Below are 20861 nucleotides of genomic sequence, written 5' to 3'. Positions count from 1 at the left end.
CACTGGGGTTTTGTAGAGGGCTTCTCTATTACATTCTCTTTCTGCGCCCCTTAAAGATGCGCTGCAGCTCTCCAAATCTCAGGGACCCCCTGATCAGGTCAATGCCTCCCTCTTGGTCATAACTGGTGACCTCTTAACTACGCAAGGTTCCAATATATAAAGTACTTTGTGTGCTCCTTAAAGTATATGAATACCCAATACAAGATGCACAAAACCCTGGGGGGGGGCACTGCCTCGCCCCAGCTCCTTGCAGTCACACCCCCAGCCCATGGCCCCATAGACCTCGGCACGGCACATATTATGCCAGAGCCCCACACAGCAACATAGGGGATAAGGATTTGGGGTGGGGGGGGGGGACGTTGCCTAAAGCCTCTGGATTCAGCTGCAGCCCCCAGCCCCGGCCGAGAGCTCCTCGAGGAAGGCTTCCGATGCAGCAACGGCAGCAGCCCCGCTCGGCTCACTGCAGAGAGGCGCAGGCAACGGGGAAGAGGGCAGGAGGCGAGAGCGATGGCTCAGGTGGGCCTCGCAGCGAAGCCAGCAGGAGAGGATGGAGAAGGAGGAGGAAGGTTCCGCGGAAGCGCGCGAGGCTCGTGCATCTCGCAAGGAAACTGGAGGAGGGGGAGATCAGAGAGAGACCCGCACGTCTAGCAAGGGAGCAGGGATCCCGCGTCCAAGCCTGCAAAAACAAGAGCCGCCGCCGCCCCCCCTGTTTTGCAGGGACCCCCCAGGAGCGCACTTACTGTCGGTCGCCATCCTCGCAGCTGCCAGCAAGAGATGCTCGCTTTGGCAAGCGGGCGGCGGCCCCTCCTGGGCCTCGCGGTCTTCCACCTTGCAGCGGCTGCCTGGCTGTCCGTCGGGCCGGAGGGCGGAGAGGCAGCCGCTTCCTTCGGCCGGTACCTGCATGCAGCGCGCGTCCCAGGCGAGGAAGGAAGGGCGCACGGGCGCCTTTACGCACGCGCCGCGCCGCGCAGCCCCGGGGTGGGGGCGCCTCCGGCACGTGCGCCTCGCTGCGGACGGCCAGAGGCTTCGGGGGAACGAGGGTTGCTGCCTCGGACCCAGGAGTCTCCCTACGCGAGAGCGCCTCTGAGGGCGTGCAGAGTGCGCCGCCGCTAAGGCACAAAGACGCACGCCTTGGGCAGGGATGGCCGCCAACTTGGACGGCTACTACTAGCCGTGGTGGCTATGGTGTTGCGCCTCAGCAGCTGGAGGCAGTGATGATTTTGGGTACCAGTTGTTGGAAACCAGGCGAGTGGCTCTTGGGCTCATGGTCTGTATCCCTGGCTTCTTGTTGGGGCCCCTGGTTGGCTACTGTGACCCAGAAGGTTCTTCTCATGTTCTTTTGGACCCGGTCTAAATAGTTTGAATTGGATTTGGAATTAAACGTGCAATTAATTCCTAGAACTGCAGAAATGGAAGGGACCACTAGGATAATCTAGTGCACTGTTTCCCAAGCTTGGGTCTCCAGCTGTTTTCGGACTACAACTCCCACCAGCCCTAGCTAGCAGGACCAGTAGTGTGGGATGATGAGAACTGTAGTCCAAAAACGGCTGGAAACCCAAGTTTAGGAAAGACTGAATTCTAGTCCAACGCCCTAGAATTCAGGAATATTCTGCCCAACATGGGGCCCTGGGTGTAGCCAAGGGGGCAGGGGAGCAGCTAAATTGATAAAAATACTTAACAGAGGTTCTGCCCCCCCTTCCCAAAATGAAGCCTGCCCTCCCACAGGATTGGGAGGGGCAGAACAGAGTTATCTGTGATGCAATTGGTCTGTTTTTATTTGCTTCATTTAGTGAGGGGAGCAGCTGCACCCCCTGGCTACTTCCATTCATGGAGCTCGCTTGAACCCTTGAAATTGAGTGTCTCATGCTCTACCGAAGGAGCTATCCCAGCCTATAGTGTTAGCTTTGAATTTCATTGTGTTGCCACCTTCCTTAGTGGATTGTGTAAACCACTACCGTGAGCAATGCTTTTTATGAGGTGGGGGGCTCTGAAGAGGAGCTTATGAAACCAAGGGGGCAGGGGCCCAAACATTTTTGGGATCTAGACCACCTGTCTCTTTGCAACCTGTTGGCCCAACTCTCAGAAAACAAGCGAGAGAAGTGATTGACCTGCTTCCTCTGAGGGTGAAAAAAAGAAGTCAAGACTAAAAAGTAGGGAAGATCTTGTGGCCTGGGAGTGTGGTGAGTGAAGAAGCCCCTTCCCAGAGTCTGCCAACTGGCACAAGGACTGATGCTCAGCGGCTATTTGAATCACTGAACTTGTTCTGAATTGCATTAATTGTTGGAGGAATTTGTTTGCCTTGTGCCTTATTTATACACTGTTGTGTTTAAAGGACCTACACTGGCTCCCAGTAAATTTCCAAGCACAATTCAAAGTGTTGGTGCTGACCTTTAAAGTCCTAAATGGCCTTGGCCCTGTATACCCAAAGGAGCATCTCCACCTCCATTGTTAAGCCCAGAAACCTAGGTCCAAGGGTTTACTGGCGGTTCCCTCACTGCAGAAAAGTGAGGCTACAAGAAGCCAGCAGAGGGCCTTCTCGGCAGTGGCACCCATTCTCTGGAATGCCCTCCCATCAGATGTCAAGGAAATAAACTCCATAATTTTTCTCGAGAAATCTGAAGGCAACCGCGTTTTAGGAAGTTTTTAATGCTTGATGTTGTTTTTCCTGTACTTTTGTTGGAAGCAGCCCAGAGGACAACCCAGTTAGATGGAGGGGGTATAAGAAATAAGAAGTTGGTGTTGTTGTTTGTTCATTTTTAATGTTATCATACCTGGGACACGGGTGGCGCTGTGGGTTAAACCACAGAGCCTAGGACTTGCCGATCAGAAGGTCGGCGGTTCGAATCCCCACGACGGGGTGAGCTCCCGTTGCTCGGTCTCTGCTCCTGCCAACTTAGCAGTTCAAAAGCACGTCAAAGTGCAAGTAGATAAATAGGTACCACTCCGGCAGGAAGGTAAACGGCGTTTCCGTGCGCTGCTCTGGTTTGCCAGAGCGTCTTAGTCATGCTGGCCACATGACCCAGAAGCTGTACGCCCGGCTCCCTTGGCCAATAAAGCGAGATGAGCGCCGCAACCCCAGAGTCGGACACGACTGGACCTAATGGTCAGGGGTCCCTTTATCTTTACCTAATGTTATCATTATTACCGCAAAGCACCTTGAGTTGGGAAAGCAGAATACAAATATTAAATCGAAGCAAAAATCACTCATGCCATCCAGGAAGAAAGAGAAACACAGTAGTACAAAGGAAACTGGTCTCTGATCAAATTTTTAACATTATTTTCAGAAGCACTTGGGATTGTATCTAGTAGTCCATATTAACAATTCAGTTTGCTTAACTTGCTTCGTCACAATGACTGAAACACAGGCGTTCAAACAAACAATAAAAGGGTGGTTTGCAGACTGTCAAATGCATACAGAACTTTAGGGGGGTTTTTTGCAATTAAAGGGCTCTGTCACACCAGTACAACAAATTCACTTTTTTAAAGAACTGACTTTTTGCTGTTTGGAAAGTGACTGAGAAATGTTTTGAGAAGCGTGGGGTGTACAAATGACTAGTGGAAAGAGATGTAAACACCTTGGAAGCTAATCAGGATAAATGCTCCTTGCTGTGCAAACTGCCCTGCAAAACATGTCAGAGGCAACGCTCAGCAAATAATCTAATCTCCGCATAAGCAAGAAAATCGGGGCACGTGTTCAATAAACAGGTCATCTGGAAGGGGTCCAAAGAGAGGAAGAACATAATTTTAAAGATTCCTTACACACCGCTGCTCCTCATTATTTTGCAGGCAAGTATCGAAAGGGCTTCGCTGTGCCATGTGCTATTAAGCAGTCAAGATGATGCTGCCTGGAAAAATAGCACAAAACAGCCGAGGCATCAAAAGCTGCATAGTAGGAGAAAAATAAAAGAACAGCGCGTTCTTTCTAGATGAAGGTGAACTGGAAAACTGTCTTTACGAACAGGCCAAACTCCATATTTGGTAATTTATGTTTAATTTGGCTTGTCTGAAGTGTCTAAGGCGGCAGTCCTGGCCTACCTCACAGGCTTGTTGTTGGGATTAAATGAGGAGAGGGGAGAACCATGTATGCCAACTACAGCTCCTTGGAAAAGGTGGGATGCAAATGAAATGGAAAATTGTGAAGCGTAAGGCAGAATGCAATAGTGGTGCCCGCCCTGTGCAACACCCTCCCATCAGATGTCAAAGAACCACACAACTCCCCGAAGACATCTGAAGGCAGCCTGTTATCAGGAAGATTTTTATGTTTGATGTTTCGTTGTGTTTTTAATTATGCTGAAATCTGGGTGCAACCCAGTCAGATGGCCAGGGAATAAATAATATTATTAATCTATACTCTTTCATTTAATGAATGTGGGAAGTTTTTCTTAAAACCAAAAATTTATTTTAAGATATGAGTAATACAATATAATTTTATATACACTGCTAAACCTGAGAACTGTTTCTCAGCATTCGTAAGTCCCAGGGGCATGAAATCCCCTGTTCAGCACATCAAACTATTGCACGACACGGAACAGGTTTTCTTCACTTTGAGCTTTCCAAAGAGGTTCTTCCTGCCTTCTTGAAATGAGAACTGGGGCGTGTGCAGTTTGCAGCGTGTCTTCAGGCCACTTGGACAGCCTCGTCCGCTAGCCGGAGGCACGTTCCCTTCAGGCAAAGCCAATTCACACCGTTTGGATTCTCCTCTCAACGAGCTCGCTTCCTCTTGCTGGGCATGAAGTCTGGCAAACAAGAGAAGGGAAAAGTAGCCATCGTCCAAGAAATCGCAAAAGGAAAAGGATTTAAGAAAGCCAAGCCTGAACAAGAAACATTTCTCAGTAAAGTTTTTAGGAAGAAATGGTGAGAAGAGGAAGGTTAGTTTGTATGACTTCCCACAAAAAGGAATTGTTGTGGAATAATTTGGGAATTATAGGGACAGAACTACCTAAATTGTATAGAAATTTATTTATGCATGCTACTACAGCAACAAGAATGTTACTTGCCCCAAAATGGAAAGAAGTGGAAGTCCCAGTAAAGGAAGAATGGATACAAAAACTTATGAAATAAGCAGAAATGGCGAAACTTGACAGAAGAAGAAATCAAGATAACAAACACTTTATAAAAGAATGGAAATGGTTTATTGAACATTTACAGATAAATTGTAAACCGAAAAAACATTGGCAGGATTATTGTAATAACCTGCAGTTTTGGAAGAGTAGATATTTATGGTAGATAATTAAATGAGTAAATTAAATGAATTCGGATGTGCAGAAGATATGAAAAATAAATTTAAGGAACCGCAGAAAAAGGGGGGGAGGAAGACAAATTTTGAAATGTTAAATGGATTGTAAAATTAATGAAATGTATAAATTTGAAAAGTATGAATAAAAAACTATTTAAAAAAAAAAGAGAAGAGGGAAGTTTGCTTGCACAACAAGGACACCCTCCAATGTACCTTCGTCACTAGGATGGTCAATATCTTTTTCTTCATCATCCTCTGCAATCACAGGCATACTCAGGTTCCCAGCACTCTGGTCCTCTGTCACCTGCAACGTCCCTGCAAAGGCAACACCAATCTTGAAAAGGAACTGGTTTCCATTTCAGCTCCATAGCTACCGTACTTTTCTGTCTATAAGACACCCCCATGTATAAGACGTTGCTTATTTTTCAGGACTCAAATTTAAGAAAATGGGGGGATGTTGAGCTTTTTTGTGAGGAGGATTTCCCAGGGTTGTTGAGCTTTGTTTGGGGGGGGGTGGATTGCCAAAATTCCGCCTCCCGTCTGTCCCATCGCCAGCAGAAGCTGCCAATTGCCTGCCCAACTGCCAAAGTGTCAGCCAATCAACACCACCCATTGACGCAGCAACCAATAACATGCACAATAGATGCTGACAGCCACAGCAGCAACCAGTCAAACGTCCACCCTATGCACAACCCCCACTTTTTAGCATGGCAGAGACATCACCTTGCCGACAAAGGTCCATATAGTTAAAGCTATGGTTTTCCCAGTAGTGATGTATGGAAGTGAGAGCTGGACCATAAAGAAGGCTAAACGCCGAAGAACTGATGCTTTTGAATTCTGGTGCTGGAGGAGACTCTTGAGAGTCCCATGGACTGCAAGAAGATCAAACCTATCCGTTCTGAAGGAAATCAGCCCTGGGTGCTCACTAGAAGGACAGATCCTGAAGCTGAGGCTCCAGTACTTTGGCCACCTCATGAGAAGAGAAGACTCCCTGGAAAAGAGCCTGATGCTGGAAAAGATGGAGGGCACAAGGAGAAGGGGACGACAGAGGACCAGATGGTTGGACAGTGTTCTCGAAGCTACGAACATGAGTTTGACCAAACTGTGGGAGGCAGTGGAAGACAGGAGTGCCTGGCCTGCTCTGGTCCATGGGGTCACGAAGAGTCGGACACGACTAAACGACTAAACAACAACAATGCACGGAAAAGTACAGTGTGTCCTTGCCGGTCAGTTTTGCAGATGTGGTTAAACTCTTTCAGGACGCGGGTTTTTAACAAAAGGAGCCTAATAATGCAAAAGCCTCTGCAGAGCATCTCTTTACTGATGGTATTTCGTGGGGAGCAAAAAGATGGTCAGTGCCTAATAACCTTTTGTCTCAGCGATGCAATTGACAGTCCCAAAATGGACAGATCCAAGACATCTCCATATTCACGAATGGAGGAGGAAGGTGCGGACTTCAGTACTTAACGGAGAAACTTGCGGAACAAAGGAAGGCAGGAAGGGGAAAGCAATAGGAAAAACGACTGTATAGAAAGATGGCTTCCTTTGAGGACTCGTATGAACAAACTGATCTGGAATCGTAACGAGAACAGTTGTTGGGCAATGTATTTCATAGGTCGTGTGCTAATGAAGAGGGCGTGGAACGAGGTTGAGTTACAAGAATACGGGAATATCAAACTGTTAATTCTAAAAATTACATTCTGCAAATTGCTTGCATAGCTGCAGCCGATTGAATTCTCTTCTGATCTTCTGTTAAAGAGGAAGATGAACACGGTTCTTTCTTCCCCCTGCAAGTATCTTGGACCAACCATTCGTATATTTACGAACATAGGAAGCTGTCTTATATTGATTCAGGCCACTGGGCCCCATCTAGCGCAGTAGTGACTACACAGTGGTTCGCCGGGATTTCAGATGGGACATTCCCAGCCCTAGCTTGAGACTAAACCTGAGACTTTTTGCGTGCAAAATATGCTGTACCCCAGAGCCAGAGCCTTTTATAAGCATCTGCAAAGTTTGAGAGGGTGGGGGAGGCGTTATAACGCTTAGCATAGTAAAAGTAAGTGGTTTGCATAAAAGATAATAAAAAGACAACAAAATTAAGTAAAAAACTCCCTGAAAATTAGATAAAACCTGTTCAAGGTGACTGCCAGTAGGCCACACCGTAAAACCCACAAGATCATCAGAAGCACGATGGGCTGAAGGAGGAAGCGGCAGGCGCACACACAAGACACTCACATCCCCTCCCCTATGGCAACCAGTCAAAATATGCTCTTATCAAAGGATGGCCCTTCCCAGGAGCTGTTCATGGAGGCCTGTGCAGCAACTGCACCAATTTCAGGAGTGAACATGTTTTATGTGATAGCAGAGAATTACAACCCCCTCTCCCCTGCCCGACACACACAAACACACTTCTGTTTTGGAAAGGGGTTTCCCTACCTCTGCTTTTCAGAGTTTCTTTCTTCCTCCTCAGCTGCAAACTTTTGCTGGCTTTCTTAGCCCTTGGCGATTTGGATTTCCCACGATCTGTTGATTCGGAAGACTCCAGCTTAACTTGGCGGTGCCGTCTTGATTTGGAAGCCTAAAACATTTGGGTTGTTTTTTTTAAAAAAGCCAGAGAAGTAAACTAAGCAAGAAGGAAAACAAAATTTTAGTAGTGTGCAATGGGGTGGGGGGGAGAGAGAGAATCAAATGAACTGCTTGGATCTTGCCACTGCTTAATTCTGCCCCCTGTAATGTTGTCATATGCCATATTCATTAACAGAATGATCATGAAGGAAAGTTAGGAATTCAACCCCTTGGCACAGGGTAGGCATGGACTCATGACACACAAAGGGGGGGGGGAATCCGGATTCTATTACCCACTAGTATTATACAACAGCAATTTCACTGTCGCATGAAATCATGGATCTCTTATTGGTACTTCAAGGGAGCAGTGTTAAAATTGTTAAATCCCTCATCACAACCCTGATCAAATTTGCCCCTTCTCCCCATGGCTGTTTTTAAGCTTCAGAAAAAGATGTCAGAAATCCAATTGCAGATATCTAGTCTAGCTTGCCCTCAGTCACTCCCTGTTGCATTTTAAATTCTGATCTTCCAGTGCTGCAAGTTTGCTCGTTGGCCACTGATCAATGCACTTAACTTACATAGGTGATTTTTTTAAAAAAAAATAAAAATCACTTTTTAATATAACAGTGCACTCATATTTCAATATCAGTGCATGATATTGTGCAAAACTGTTGGACCCAACTAGCTACAATTGGCACGTCTTAGGACTAACCTGTGAAAGACTGTGAGCTTTTCAGATTCCAGAAGTTGGATCATTTTTTCATCTCATCTTTAACTCAGTAACACAGTCTGTTCCGTGTCATAGGCAACTAATATATATTATAACTTATACTGCATTAACATATCCTCAATACATGCATCAATAAAATAAATCAGAACAACAAGGAGTAGTAAGAGATATATAACTTTGCATCATACAGAAAAGTAAAGAAGGTACTAAGGAGAGTCATATATTTCAACTTAGAAACCATTATTGCGATGGAGGAGAATTTCCTGATATTCCCTTCACACTTACTTGAACAACCGCAGAGTAAGATTTGGATTTGATGTCGGCTAACGCTCTGGCTCTTTCAAATCCCTGGAAAAGAAAAGACTTTTAGCATTGCCTCGCCCAGGCCTAGACAATGGCACAGTTCCTACACCTGACTCTTTTGCCCTGAGATTCCAGGCAGCACAATAAGGACCGTATTTTTCTGTGTATAAGACGAAAATTGGGGGTCGTCTTGAACACCGAACATGGGCATCTGGGGGAATTTTAAAAAGATTTACCGTATTTTTCGCTCTATAAGACGCACCAGACCATAAGACGCACTTAGTTTTTGGAAGAGGAAATCAAGAAAAAAGATATTTCTGGGATTTTCTGAATCCCAGAAGCCAGGACAGCAAGCGGGATCATTGCGCAGTGATCCCGCTTGCTGTCCCTAGCTGCATGCAGACTCTCCCGGCCGGGGAGGCTGCGCGGCTAAGCAAGTAGGGATCGCTGTGATCCCACTGGCTGTCGTGGCTTATGAGATAGCCGCGCACAGCCTCTCCCGGGCAAGGGGAGCCTTCGTCCCCTGCCCGGGAGAGGCTGCGCACGGCTAAGGCTCCCCCAAGAGCCACGCTCCCTTTAAAGAGCCGCACACATGCTCCACACGACTCTTTAAAGGGAGCGCTGAACATTCGCTCCATAAGACGCACACACATTTCCCCTTACTTTTTAGGAGGGGAAAAGTGTGTCTTATAGAGCAAAAAATACGGTAAGCATATGTCCGGGATTTTGGCTTGGGCGGGCTGAGGCGGTCCCTCCTGCTGCTGCCCCCCCCCTTTCTCCCCGCCCCACCCCCGGGCTGCTGGCTGGCGACTGGCTCAACCACCGGATCGAGAACAGATGCCGCCGCCACTGCTGACAGCTGCCTCAGCTGCCTTGCCCTTCTTTCCCTCTTCCCTTCCCAAACTCCCACCCTGCCTCCAGCCCGCTCACCACCTTCCTCAGCTCAGTTTGCTCGACGGCATGGCCTGATGCAGAGTGGTCGCTGCCTTCCCCCGGCTCTTCCTTGGCATCCTGCTTGGGCGCCTGCTTCCCTGCAGCAGCAGCAGCAGCTGCAACCAAGGGGGAGCGTGTGGTGCCCCACCCCAGTCGCTGCCTTTGCTTCTGCACCACGGCAAACTGCATGCATCTCATGATGGAAACTTTGAGGGCGATCACCCCCCAAAAAAGATCAACAACTTGCTGCTGCCAATCATCCAGATTTTCACTTCTATTTTAGGGTTTCGTTTTCTTAATTTTGGGTTCAAAAAAATAAGGGTCGTCTTATACATGGGGGGCGACTTAGACATGGAAAAAGACGGTATTTCCTTACCTCTGTCCCTAGCGAAGGACCCTCCTTGTCATTCGTCGCTTCTTCGCCCACTGTGGCCAAGGCCGGCTCCTGGAAAGGGCAAGACATTCCACAGGGATGAAGACTGAAATATGGAAGCCTTGGTCTAGAATAGCGGCTCCCACTGGCCCCTTGGTTCCATGAACCAAGTGCTCCCCTCCCTTCCCTACCCTACCCTATGAAAGGCGTTATTCAGAACAGCGGTTGGCACGACCCACTGCGGATAATAATCCTTGCACTGCGGAGGGTTGGACCAGAAGCCCCTTCCAACTCTACAATTCTATGAATAGCACAATAAAATTCAAATCTGTAACAATTAATTGCACACTTATTAAAACCCAATTAAAATCCAGTATACCTGAAGGAGCACCTGCGCCCCCATCGTTCTGCCCGGACACTGAGGTACCAGCGCCAAGGGCCTTCTGGTGGTTCCCTCGCTGCGAGAAGTGAGGTTACAGGGAAACAGGCAGAGGGCCTTCTCTGTAGTGGCACCTGTCCTGTGGAACACCCTCCCATCAGATGTCAAAGAAATAAACAACTACCGTATATACTTGAATATAAGCCGACTTTTTCAGCATATTTTTTATGCTGAAAAAGCCTCCCTCGGCTTATACTCAAGTGAGGTGGGCAGCAGCAGAGGGATGAGTGGCAAGAAAGGAGCCCATTCTCACCGCTCGTCCCTCCACCGCCACCCACCTCTCGCAAGGGCAGGCACAGGAGTCGCGGCTGGGAGAGGCTGCTCCCTTTCGGGCTGCTCCTTCCTCCTCTGCCGCCTTTGCTGCTGTCGGCAGTGGCAGAGAAGGAACGAGCAGCCTGAAAGCAGCCCTTCCAGGCTGCTTGTTCTTCCTCCTCCGCTGCCACCGCCACCAGGTTTGTGGTGTGGTGAACTGGCTTATACTCAAGTCAATAAGTTTTCGCAGTTTTTTGTCCTGAAATTAGGTGCCTCGGCTTATATTCAGGTCTGCTTATACTCGAATATATACAGTATCTGCCTTTGAGAAGACATCTGAAGGCAACCCTGTTTAGGGAAGTTTTTAATGTTCAATGTTTTACCGTGTTCTTAATATTCTGTTGGAAGCCGCTCAGAGTGGCTGGGGAAACCCAGCCACATGAGCGGGGTGTAAGTAAGTTCATTCATTCATTCTTAGAACTAGTTTAATGAATTCAACGGCACTGATCAGCTTGATCCAGTGATACAAGCTTTTCAAAGTCTGACAGTCATTTACATTTCCAACAAGTTCCCCCCCCCCACACACACACACTGCTTAGTGCCCCCCTAGGTAACCCCACTGCTTCGCAGGGGGTAATACTGCCCACTCTGGGAAGCAAAGGGCTAAAGCAAGGTACTCCTAGAGATCCGAGGAAGCATGCAATGAGCACTGTGCATCAAATTTAACACAGACAGAACACACCCCTTCATCTGTTCTGCATAGGTGTCTTGCCTATTCACATATGACCAATGAACTGGCTCTCTCATCTGCTTGGAAAACAGGCTGTTCTCTTGTCCTGTTTACACAAGCTTCATGCAACAATGGCAGCTGTAGGCCCAAGTGGAGCTCTCTAGATCTACCCGTTCTTCGCTCCCCACAAGACACAGCACAAAAATTGCCTCTGCAACAATCCAAAGAAGTGTGCAATTCAAACACCCCTATATTGTCCCCATTAGCTTCTAGATCTAATGTTTATTGGATGGGTTTTCCCCCACAAATTGATTTTTGAATTATGAATTTATTGTTATTAACGTTTTATACTGTATTTTATGCTGTTTTTTGTTGCATCAATTAAGTGTTTTAAATTTGTTGTTAGCTGCCCTGAGCCCGGTTTTCTGAACCGGGAAGGGCGGGGTATAAATAAAAAATTATCATCATCATCATTATTATTATTATTATTATTATTATTATTATTATTAGATGCCACCCAAACACAACAGAAATTTATACTGTTTGGCACTCCACAGCGAGAGCCCTCCAATCTGTGTTGGTCTTGCATCATCAATGCGTCAGGATTCCACAGAAACAGAGGGAAATAATGTAGCCAACAACTAAAAGGCAAATCTCCTCAGTTCAGCTCTCTGTTCTGCACAGACCTGCGTTTGACCCTAAACTACTTAAGGCTTTGGGTTAGGATAGGCTGGACATTTTAAAAAGTGCAGCACGAGCCGCAAAGTGAGAAATGGCTTTCCAATCACCCACACAAGCCTCAACCGCACACACACAAACAAAAAGCGAAGCCACCTACCGCTTTGTTCTTCTGCCACTCTTGATGCTCCAAAATGATGTTCTTGAAATTGTCTATGAAGTCGTCTTTTATCAGATTAAGAGCCTTGTCCGGCTGGGACTGGTCCTCAGAGATCAGGCACTTCATCTTTTGGTAGTGGTCGTGAATGTTCTTCGCTTCCTTAAAACATAAATAAATATATTGACCGGCAGGAAAGCTTGGGAAGCCAAAGTGAAACTAAACCACTGAAGACTTTGAAAGATCGCAACAGAATGCGCCCCCCCCCCCCGGAAATTAGCCTAGTGCCTTCATTATACACCTTTAGGCGTCAGGCAAACGTTCCTTTTTAACCAGGCCTTTGGTTGATCTGATTTACATTCTGTGCACTTTTTAAATGTGGGGGTTTGGGGGGGGGGTTATTGGGGTGTTGTTTTTATTTTGATTATATATATTGTGGTTTTATATTTTTATTTTGTGAGCTGCCCTGAAACCTCTGGGTTTAGGGTGGTATATAAATTTAATAAATCATCATCATCAAACTTTCTTCACTCATGTTTTATTCTGGATTGTTTTATTTGATATATTACTGTGCTTTAAACCACATTGAGATTTTCTCTTAGATTTCCTAGATCTCTCTTAGATTTCTCTTAGAAATATAAAGCAGTATAGAAATGAAATGAGTAATATTATTATTACTATTACTATTCTTGATTACATTTCTATACAGCCCTATACCCACAGCTCTCAGGGCAGTTCATAAGATAAAATTGCAGTATAAAAAACACAAAACACATAATGAAAATAAAAGCAACACAATAACCCCCCCCCCAAAAAAAAAACAGAGGGGGGAAATAAAATTTAAATTTTATTTGTAATAAAACATTTAAAAATAAGCACCCATCAGGTATCGTCATGGAGTAGATTAAAAGGTCAATTTAACTGTCTTTCAGATCAAAACAATTTAGCCATTAGTTTTCCCCTCAATTGTAACCATTCACAGAAGCTCTTTGATCCAGTGGAGATTTCCAGGAAGGGGCGCTGGGAGGCAATTTTCTATCAATCCCCCTTCCTTCTGCAGCCCCTACCCCATCCCCAAATCTGATCCAAGGGTTGGGGAAACCATTGTGACAGCATTTAGTGGGAGTAGGGAAGGTGGCATTGAGGGCCGTGAGAGAAAGGTGGAATTTGCAAAAAACTGCCTCCTAATAGTACAGGCATACCTTGGACCCCGAATGCCTTGCAATTCGAACGCTTTGGCTCCCGAACGCCGCAAACCCAGAAGTGAGTGTTCTGGTTTGTGAACGTTCTTTGGAAGCCGAACATCCGGCGCGGGTTCTGATTGGCTGCAGGAAGCTGCTGCAGCCAATCGGAAGCCGCACCTTGGTTGTCGGAACGTTTTCAGAAGTCGAACGGACTTCTGGGACGGATTCCGTTCGACCTCCGAGGTACCACTGTAGCTGCAAACCGGGAAAAGGAGGGAGAGAGCTGGAGAGTCCTTGTGGCTCGCGAGGAGACCCTCCCTGGAGCCTGAAGAGGACCGAGGGCAGAGGAAGCCCTGAAGAAACCCAGAAGGGCAGGGGGGCTTTGTTTAGACTGCTCAGCCTCCCCACCTAGCAGCTAGGGCAGTGGTCAGCAAACTATTTCAGCAGGGGGCCGGTCCACTGTCCCTCAGACTTTGTGGGGGGCCGGACTATATTTTGGAAAAGAAAAAAAAAGAATGAATTCCTATGCCCCACAAATAGCCCAGAGATGCATTTTAAATAAAAAGATACATTCTACTCATATAAAAATATGCTCATTCCCAGACCGGATTTAGAAGGCGATTGGGCCAGATCCGGCCCGCAGGCCTTAGTCTGCCTACCCATGAGATAGCACATGTGGTATTGAAGCAGCAGTAGCTGCTGCTTTGCAGTGCATCCTAAAACCACTTCCAGAGCTTCGACTCTAGTTGGAGAGAGAGTTGTAGGGAGGGAGAGCAGGAGAGCAGGGGGGAAATAGGTACGACTGTATTAGTTGTAATGACTGGCGCCTTTCTCAGCATTCTCCATTAGCAGCAGCCTGAAGCAGATGTAACAATGATCTCCAATCCATGGCAGTATATCCGAGCGGGTTCTTCAAACCCCAGTTGGCTTCAGTTACAAGGACAACCATGGTTAGCTGAAGCACAGTTATGATGCTACTTCAATAAAGTATATTTTACTTTATTGAAGTAAAATATGAAATGAAAGGCAGGACATTCAAATGAGGAGAGAGGGGCACGTCGGCCCTTTGTATATCCGTAAGTGCCTAACCAGATTATGAGATTGAGAAGGTTGTGTCTGCACCACATTCACAGAATACACACACACAAATGTAAGATTGGGACTGAGAGATCCCTAGGACTGAGAGATCCAACAGGAAAACTAAGAGCTGCGCTTCCTGTTCCTGAGCATGCGTATGTATTAATCAAAAATGCAATTCAAATAAAAGTCATTCTTTGCAACCCCAACACATAGGAGGGTTTGCGGGTGGTATTTAAATTTGTTACACCTTCCATGTGGTTGCGGCATCACCGTCTGTGCATGAAGGGACAAGAATGGCCCCTGGAACAGGGCAACATTGCTAAATCAGCAGGCTAGGCCACCTGAAAGATGCTGCGGCAGAAACAGCAAAAACGTTAAGAGCATGACGCGTACTCCACCTCTAAGAAGTCATCCGGCTTAAGCATTGCAACTCGGTCGTCCGGATCCCTGAACTCGTTCCTGGTCTCCGTCTTCTCCTGCATGTTCTTCTTAGTCCTAAAGGAAAGCTAGAAAGAGACAGTCGTGTCAGGATAAAAGCGGAAGGGGAAACTGGATGAGCAAACGAAAGTGAAATGCCACTGAGATTTCAAGAAGGTAAGAAACCTAGGCAGGAATCATGTAACCGCCCCCTCAGTGGAAGCCCTGACCCCAGGGTGGATAAAAATCAAATATTTTGTAAATTAAAAAAAATAGATTTTTAAAAATTTAAATCAGATTTTTTTTATTTAAATTGGATTTTTAAAATAAAATGCTTTTGGAGGAAAAATCTTTCTATAGTTTTTCTATTTAAATTGCATTATAGTCCAAAGGCTATTCACCAGGAAATAAAGATTTGTTTTAAGTTTTTCATGTGTGCTAAAACTCAGTCTGTTTTTTTTAAAAAAAATTGTTTGACCACATCAGTTATTGATACATATGCTATGTTATAGTTTTAGTTAAATAAATTGTTTCAATTGTTATGAAGAAAATTATTGTTTTTCTCCTTCCAATAAAGTACATCAGAAAAGGTGACCAAATATAAACAGTTAACTTATTAAACCTCACAATAATTTCATAATTACCTGTCTATGTATTTCTAATAGTATAACCAAACCAGTAATTTTTGATATAACTGTAGAAACTGTAGAGGAAGCCCTGAAGAAACCCAGAAGGGCAGGGGGGCTTTGTTTAGACTGCTCAGCCTCCCTGCCTAGCAGCTAGCGCAGGGGTCAGCAAACTTTTTCAGCAGGGGGCTGGTCCACCGTCCCTCAGACTTTGTGGGGGGCCGGACTATATTTTTTTTGGTGGGGGGAGTAAAGAACGAATTCCTATGCCCCACAAATAACCCAGAGATAAAAGCACACATTCTACTCATATAAAAACACCAGGCAGGCCCCACAAATAACCCAGAGATGCATTTTAAGTAAAAGGACACATTCTGCTCATATAAAAATACGCTGATTCCCAGACTGCCTGCGGACCAGATTAAGAAGGCGATTGGGCCAGATCCGGCCCCTGGGCCTTAGTTTGCCTACCCATAAGCTAGCACTGCTGCATCCTAAATCCAGTTCCAGAGCTTCGACTCTAGTTGGAGAGAGAGTTGTAGGGAGGGAGAACAGAAGAGCAGGGGGGAAATGGGCGCTTTGAGCAGGGGTCTGCAAACTTTGTCAGCAGGGGGCCGGTCCACTGCCCCTCAGACCTTGGGGGGGGGCTGGACTATATTTTTTGGGGGGGAAATGAACGAATTCCTATGCCCCACAAATAACCCAGAAATGCATTTTAAATAAAAGGACACATTCTACTCATGTAAAAACACGCAGATTCCCGGACCATCTGCAGGCCGGATTTAGAAGGCGATTGAGCCGGATCCGGCCGCCGGGCCTTAGTTTGCCTACCCATGGCTTAGAGCAGCAGTTCTCAACCTGTGGGTCCCCAGATGTTGTTGGACTACAGCTCCCATCATCCCTGAGCTCTGGCCTTGCTAGCTAGGGGTGATGGGAGTTGTAGTTCAACATCTGGGGACCCTCAGGTTGAGAAAGGCTGGCTTAGAGGCTTTTTAGAGGGTGCTCCCCACTTACGCGATTTTTGCTTATGCATGCGGGGGGGGGGGGGGCTCAGAAGGTGACACCCGCGTACGTGGGGATGATGCCTGAACATTTTTGCTAGTATCAATCCACTAACTCACGAATTTAGGCATTGCTGTGAAATGGAATGCTCTGTCCATCCGAAGCTTCCGGAAGACATAGGCAGCGTCGTAATGCTGAGCATCTAACAGTTCCTGCTGGAATTTCATGACTTCAGCCCAGTCTTTGAGCGCAACCCTGATCTGAAGAAACAAACACAGGCACGTCTTCAAATTCAAGTCAGAAAAACACAACCTAAAAGCACCTTTTTAAAGCCTAAAAGCGAACGCAAGCAGGATTTATACCTTTTGCTTCGGCTGGCACAACTGCGTATTGTACAATCCATACAGAAGATAAAGGGCACCAACTCGGATCTGGAAGGTGTAGGGAGGAAAGAAGTACGGCCACACCAACGCCAAAGCTTCCTTGGTGAACTTTATCTGCTCCAGAGTCCTTATTTTACCACTAGGATGAAAAATGAAAAGATACAGCACGGCATTTGTCAATCCCATCAGTTATACGTCAAGAAAATACTACATCAATGATAACAGAAGAGGAGGGTCAGTGCTCAAGGGTTTAAGCAGGTTGGCCCAGCCTTGTTCTAAAAGCCCTGGACCAAAATCTGATGCTTAAAAAGTTGGGACCATTTTAATGCGTTCTAGTATTTTTAAATTTTGTATGTTTTAAAGTAGGCTGGTGAATTTTTCTCCATTTAACTGTTTTATCTCTTTGTAAACCGCTTCGAGGTTTTTTACAGTCAAGCAGTGAAATATATAAATAAAACTAACAAATAAAATTAAAATAAAATGATATAAATGAAATAAATGAAATAAAACTTAATTCGTTCTGGAGGTCTGTTCTTAACCTGAAGCACCACTTCAGCTAATGGGGCCTCCCGCTGCCTCTGCGCAATTTCTGTTCTCATCCTGAAGCAAAGTTCTTAACCCAAGGTACTATTTCTGGGTTAGCGGAGTCTGTAACCTGAAGCGTATGTAAGCCGAGGTACCACTGTACTTCCAAACTTGAGTCGCCATTTGTTTTTTTGGACTACAACTCCCATCATTCCTAGCTTGCCAGACCAGTAGTCAAGGATGATGGGAACTGTCAAAAAAATCACAGTTAGTGACCAAAGTTTGGGGAACCCCAACTAAAGAATCATGGCAAGAAAAATTGATGGACTATGCAGATCTGGCAAAACTGACATACAAGCTACAGGACAAGGATAACTGTGACTTTAAAGATGAATGGGAACCCTTTACAAAGTATTTGAAGACACAACAAAGCGAACTGGACTCCTTGGCTGGTTTTGAATAAACATTCACAAAAATTTTAATGATAATAATCAGCTAAATAGTTTGAGGATCTATACAACTGTGTAACATGCAGAAAGCAGCATTTTTAGAGAAATCATTGACTGGAACTGAGGGAAGTCGGGAGGTGGAGGGGTTCTGTGGGGGGAGGGAGAGGGAGGGAGGAAAAATGGGGGGAAATAAGGATGATATGTTTCTGGATAATACGTTTTGTTTTAATTTTGAATAAAAAAGTTATTTTTTAAAAAAAAGTTTGGGGAAACCTGATCTACATTAAGGGCAAGGATGGGGGCGAAAGATCTGCACTGGGATCCGCTGCCCCTGTAGATACCGCCCGAATGTAGGATTGCAAGGGGACCCCCAAGGGTCATCCAGCCCAACCCCGCCTTGCAATGCAGCGTTCGCAGCTGACCAAACCTGACTTTCCTACCCACCCACCCAGCCTGCAGTGCAGGACTTTCGGCTCAAGTTGCCGCAGCCCAGCCACTTCTTGGAAGGGGCGGCAAGGGGTGCAGGCACTCTGCCCATGCCCAGAGGCCCCGCTCACTAGAAGATGGTGTGGAAGCGCAGCTCCCTCCACAGCGAGGCGAAGTCCTCGAAGCGGACGCTCTCGGCCTGCTGGAAGCTGCTGAGCAGAGCCTCGCAGTCCGTCTTCAGGCCCGGCCAGCCGGCAGCCATGGTCGCCACTCGCCGCCGCCTCCTCTCAGCACTGGCGTCCCCACTGCGCGTGCGCGCTGCACGCTTGTTGTGGCGTGAGGAGAGAACGGGAAAGGTTAACCCTGCCGCTGCCGCTCTCGAAACAACCCCAAGCAGACGCGCTCGCCATGTGCGTGTTGCCCTTTTAAGAGTCGAGCGCGCGGAAGCGGAGGTGGGCGACTACAGCCAATCAGAGCCACGGTTTAGCCGCTTCACTGAATTCCCGCCTCTTTCTACTTCGGCTCTTTGGTTGAGTCTGGGGCTCCTTAGCCCCGCCTCTGGGCGATGCTTTAAAAGGGTGCTGGGAGCCGGGCAATAGCAGCTGCAAATAAGGTTGCTTGGTTTTTTTTTAATCAAAGAGTCGCCTCTATAATTAGACTACTGTAATGAGCTTTTGGTGTTTTCTCAACCTGTGTGTTTTTATTTCTTTGTTTAGCAAAATTTAAATCTGCTTGACTGCAGAGAAAACCTCAACGCGGTTTTACAAAAAAAAAAAGTTGAAGGAAGACGTCAGCACTGAAAAATGTACAACCATAATTTAAATATACAGAAAACCTTTTTTAAAACCCACAATAGAATAGACTTAAAATAAATAAAAAAACTCACGCAAACTTTCTAAACGTCTGGGTTTTAAAGTACAGTTGTAAATTCTTCTTGCTTTCCTTTGTTTTTTGCTTTTTGTAAACCGCTTTGTAAACAAACTCATTTATTTAGGCTGCAGTCCTAACCTCACTTACCTTTGAATTCACTACCCCACTGAATTCAACTGGACTTACTTGTGAGTTAACATGGTTAGGATTGCAGTCTGAGTATATTTTTCTCTCCTACGAAAAAGCTACCGAATTGAACATTGGATCTGCATGCAAACATGTTAAACCCACGCTTAATCCTCTGCTAAAACGAAATCAATAGATGTCTGTCGAGCACACCGAGTAAAAAAGCTGCTTTTCTGCGTAAAGGACTACCATGGGAAATGTGTTTTGATGGCACTGTAATCCTGTGCTGGTTTACTTGCAAGTAAGCTTCGCTGTGTTGAATGGGATACAGACATGTATGCATAGAATGGCAGTCGTGCAGAGCTTTGGTTGGTGCTGACCTTTAAAGCCCTAAACGGCCTCGGTCCTGTATACCTGAAGGAGCGTCTCCACCCCCATCATTCAGCCCGGACACTGAGATCCAGTGCCGAGGGCCTTCTGGTGGTTCCCTCATTGCGAGAAGTGAGGCTACAGGGAACCAGACAGAGGGCCTTCTCGGTAGTGGCGCCCGCCCTGTGGAACGCCCTCCCATTAGATGTCAAAGAGATAAATAATTACCTGATATTCAGAAGACGTCTTAAGGCAGCCCTGTTCAGGGAAGTTTTTAATATGTAACGCTGTACTGTTTTTAACACTGATTGGGAGCCGCCCAGAGTGGCTGGGGAAACTCAGCCAGATGGGCGGGGTATAAATAATAAATTATTATTATTATTATTATTATTATTATTATTATTATTATTATTATTATTACTTCTTACAGGGCTCTTCTGAGACATGTTGTTGTTGTTTAGTCGTGTCTGACTCTTCGTGACCCCATGGACCAGAGCACACCAGGCACTCCTGTCTTCCACTGCATCCTGCAGTTTGGTCAAACTTATGCTGGTAGCTTCGAGAACACTGTCCAACCATCTCGTCCTCTGTCGCCCCCTTCTCCTTGTGCCCTCCATCTTTCCCAGCATCAGGGTCTTTTCCAGGGAGTCTTCTCTTCTCATGAGGTGGCCAAAGTATTGGAGCCTCAACTTCAGGATCTGAAGTGAACACTCAGGGCTGATTTCCTTCAGAATGGAGAGGTTTGATCTTCTTGCAGTCCATGGGATTCTCAAGAGTCTCCTCCAGCACCATAATTCAAAAGCATCAATTCTTTGGCGATTAGCCTTCTTTATGGTCCAGCTCTCACTTCCATACATCACTACTGGGAAAACCATGGCTTTAACTATACATAGGATAGAGCCATTAGCCTGCTTCCGAGACATAGGATAGTGCCATTAGCCTGCAGTCCTGAACACACTAGGAAGTAAAATCCATTGATCACACACTGCTCTGCACTTAGTTCTTTGA

General features: G+C 46.2%; 2 protein-coding genes across 2 annotated transcripts in view; both read right to left on the bottom strand.

Annotated features, from left to right (window-relative positions):
* Window positions 1-937, bottom strand: part of SYT16 (synaptotagmin 16) — a 108703-nt gene extending 107766 nt beyond the window's left edge. Inside the window, exon 1 of the mRNA XM_028740747.2 lies at window positions 741-937. Coding sequence (XP_028596580.2) covers window positions 741-903 — 163 coding nt within the window. The 5' untranslated portion in view covers window positions 904-937. The remainder of the gene's footprint in view (window positions 1-740) is intronic.
* Window positions 938-4376: 3439 nt separating this feature from the next.
* Window positions 4377-18794, bottom strand: SNAPC1 (small nuclear RNA activating complex polypeptide 1). Its single transcript, XM_028740539.2, has 10 exons — window positions 18620-18794; window positions 17068-17227; window positions 16825-16965; window positions 15059-15166; window positions 12400-12558; window positions 10144-10212; window positions 8817-8879; window positions 7673-7814; window positions 5450-5551; window positions 4377-4736 (listed from the first exon to the last, which is right to left on the bottom strand). The coding sequence occupies exons 1-10, from the start codon at window positions 18748-18750 to the stop codon at window positions 4702-4704; spliced, it is 1110 nt and encodes a 369-aa protein (XP_028596372.2). The 5' UTR covers window positions 18751-18794; the 3' UTR covers window positions 4377-4701.
* Window positions 18795-20861: the final 2067 nt, after the last annotated feature.

Source organism: Podarcis muralis, chromosome 1 (genome assembly GCF_964188315.1).
Source record: "Podarcis muralis chromosome 1, rPodMur119.hap1.1, whole genome shotgun sequence".
Classification (NCBI taxonomy): domain Eukaryota; kingdom Metazoa; phylum Chordata; class Lepidosauria; order Squamata; family Lacertidae; genus Podarcis; species Podarcis muralis.
This window is presented reverse-complemented; position numbering and strand designations above follow the sequence as displayed.

Excerpts from the sequence above, each read along its gene's own strand:
- SNAPC1 (XM_028740539.2), bottom strand. The coding sequence starts at position 18,750 with ATGGCTGCCGGCTGGCCGGGCCTGAAGACGGACTGCGAGGCTCTGCTC. Across the intron at positions 10,213-12,399 it reads AGTGGCAGAAGAACAAAGCG|GAGCCGGCCTTGGCCACAGT; the intron begins GTAGGTGGCTTC and ends TGCCCTTTCCAG. Across the intron at positions 8,880-10,143 it reads GTCCTTCGCTAGGGACAGAG|GGATTTGAAAGAGCCAGAGC; the intron begins GTAAGGAAATAC and ends TTTCTTTTCCAG.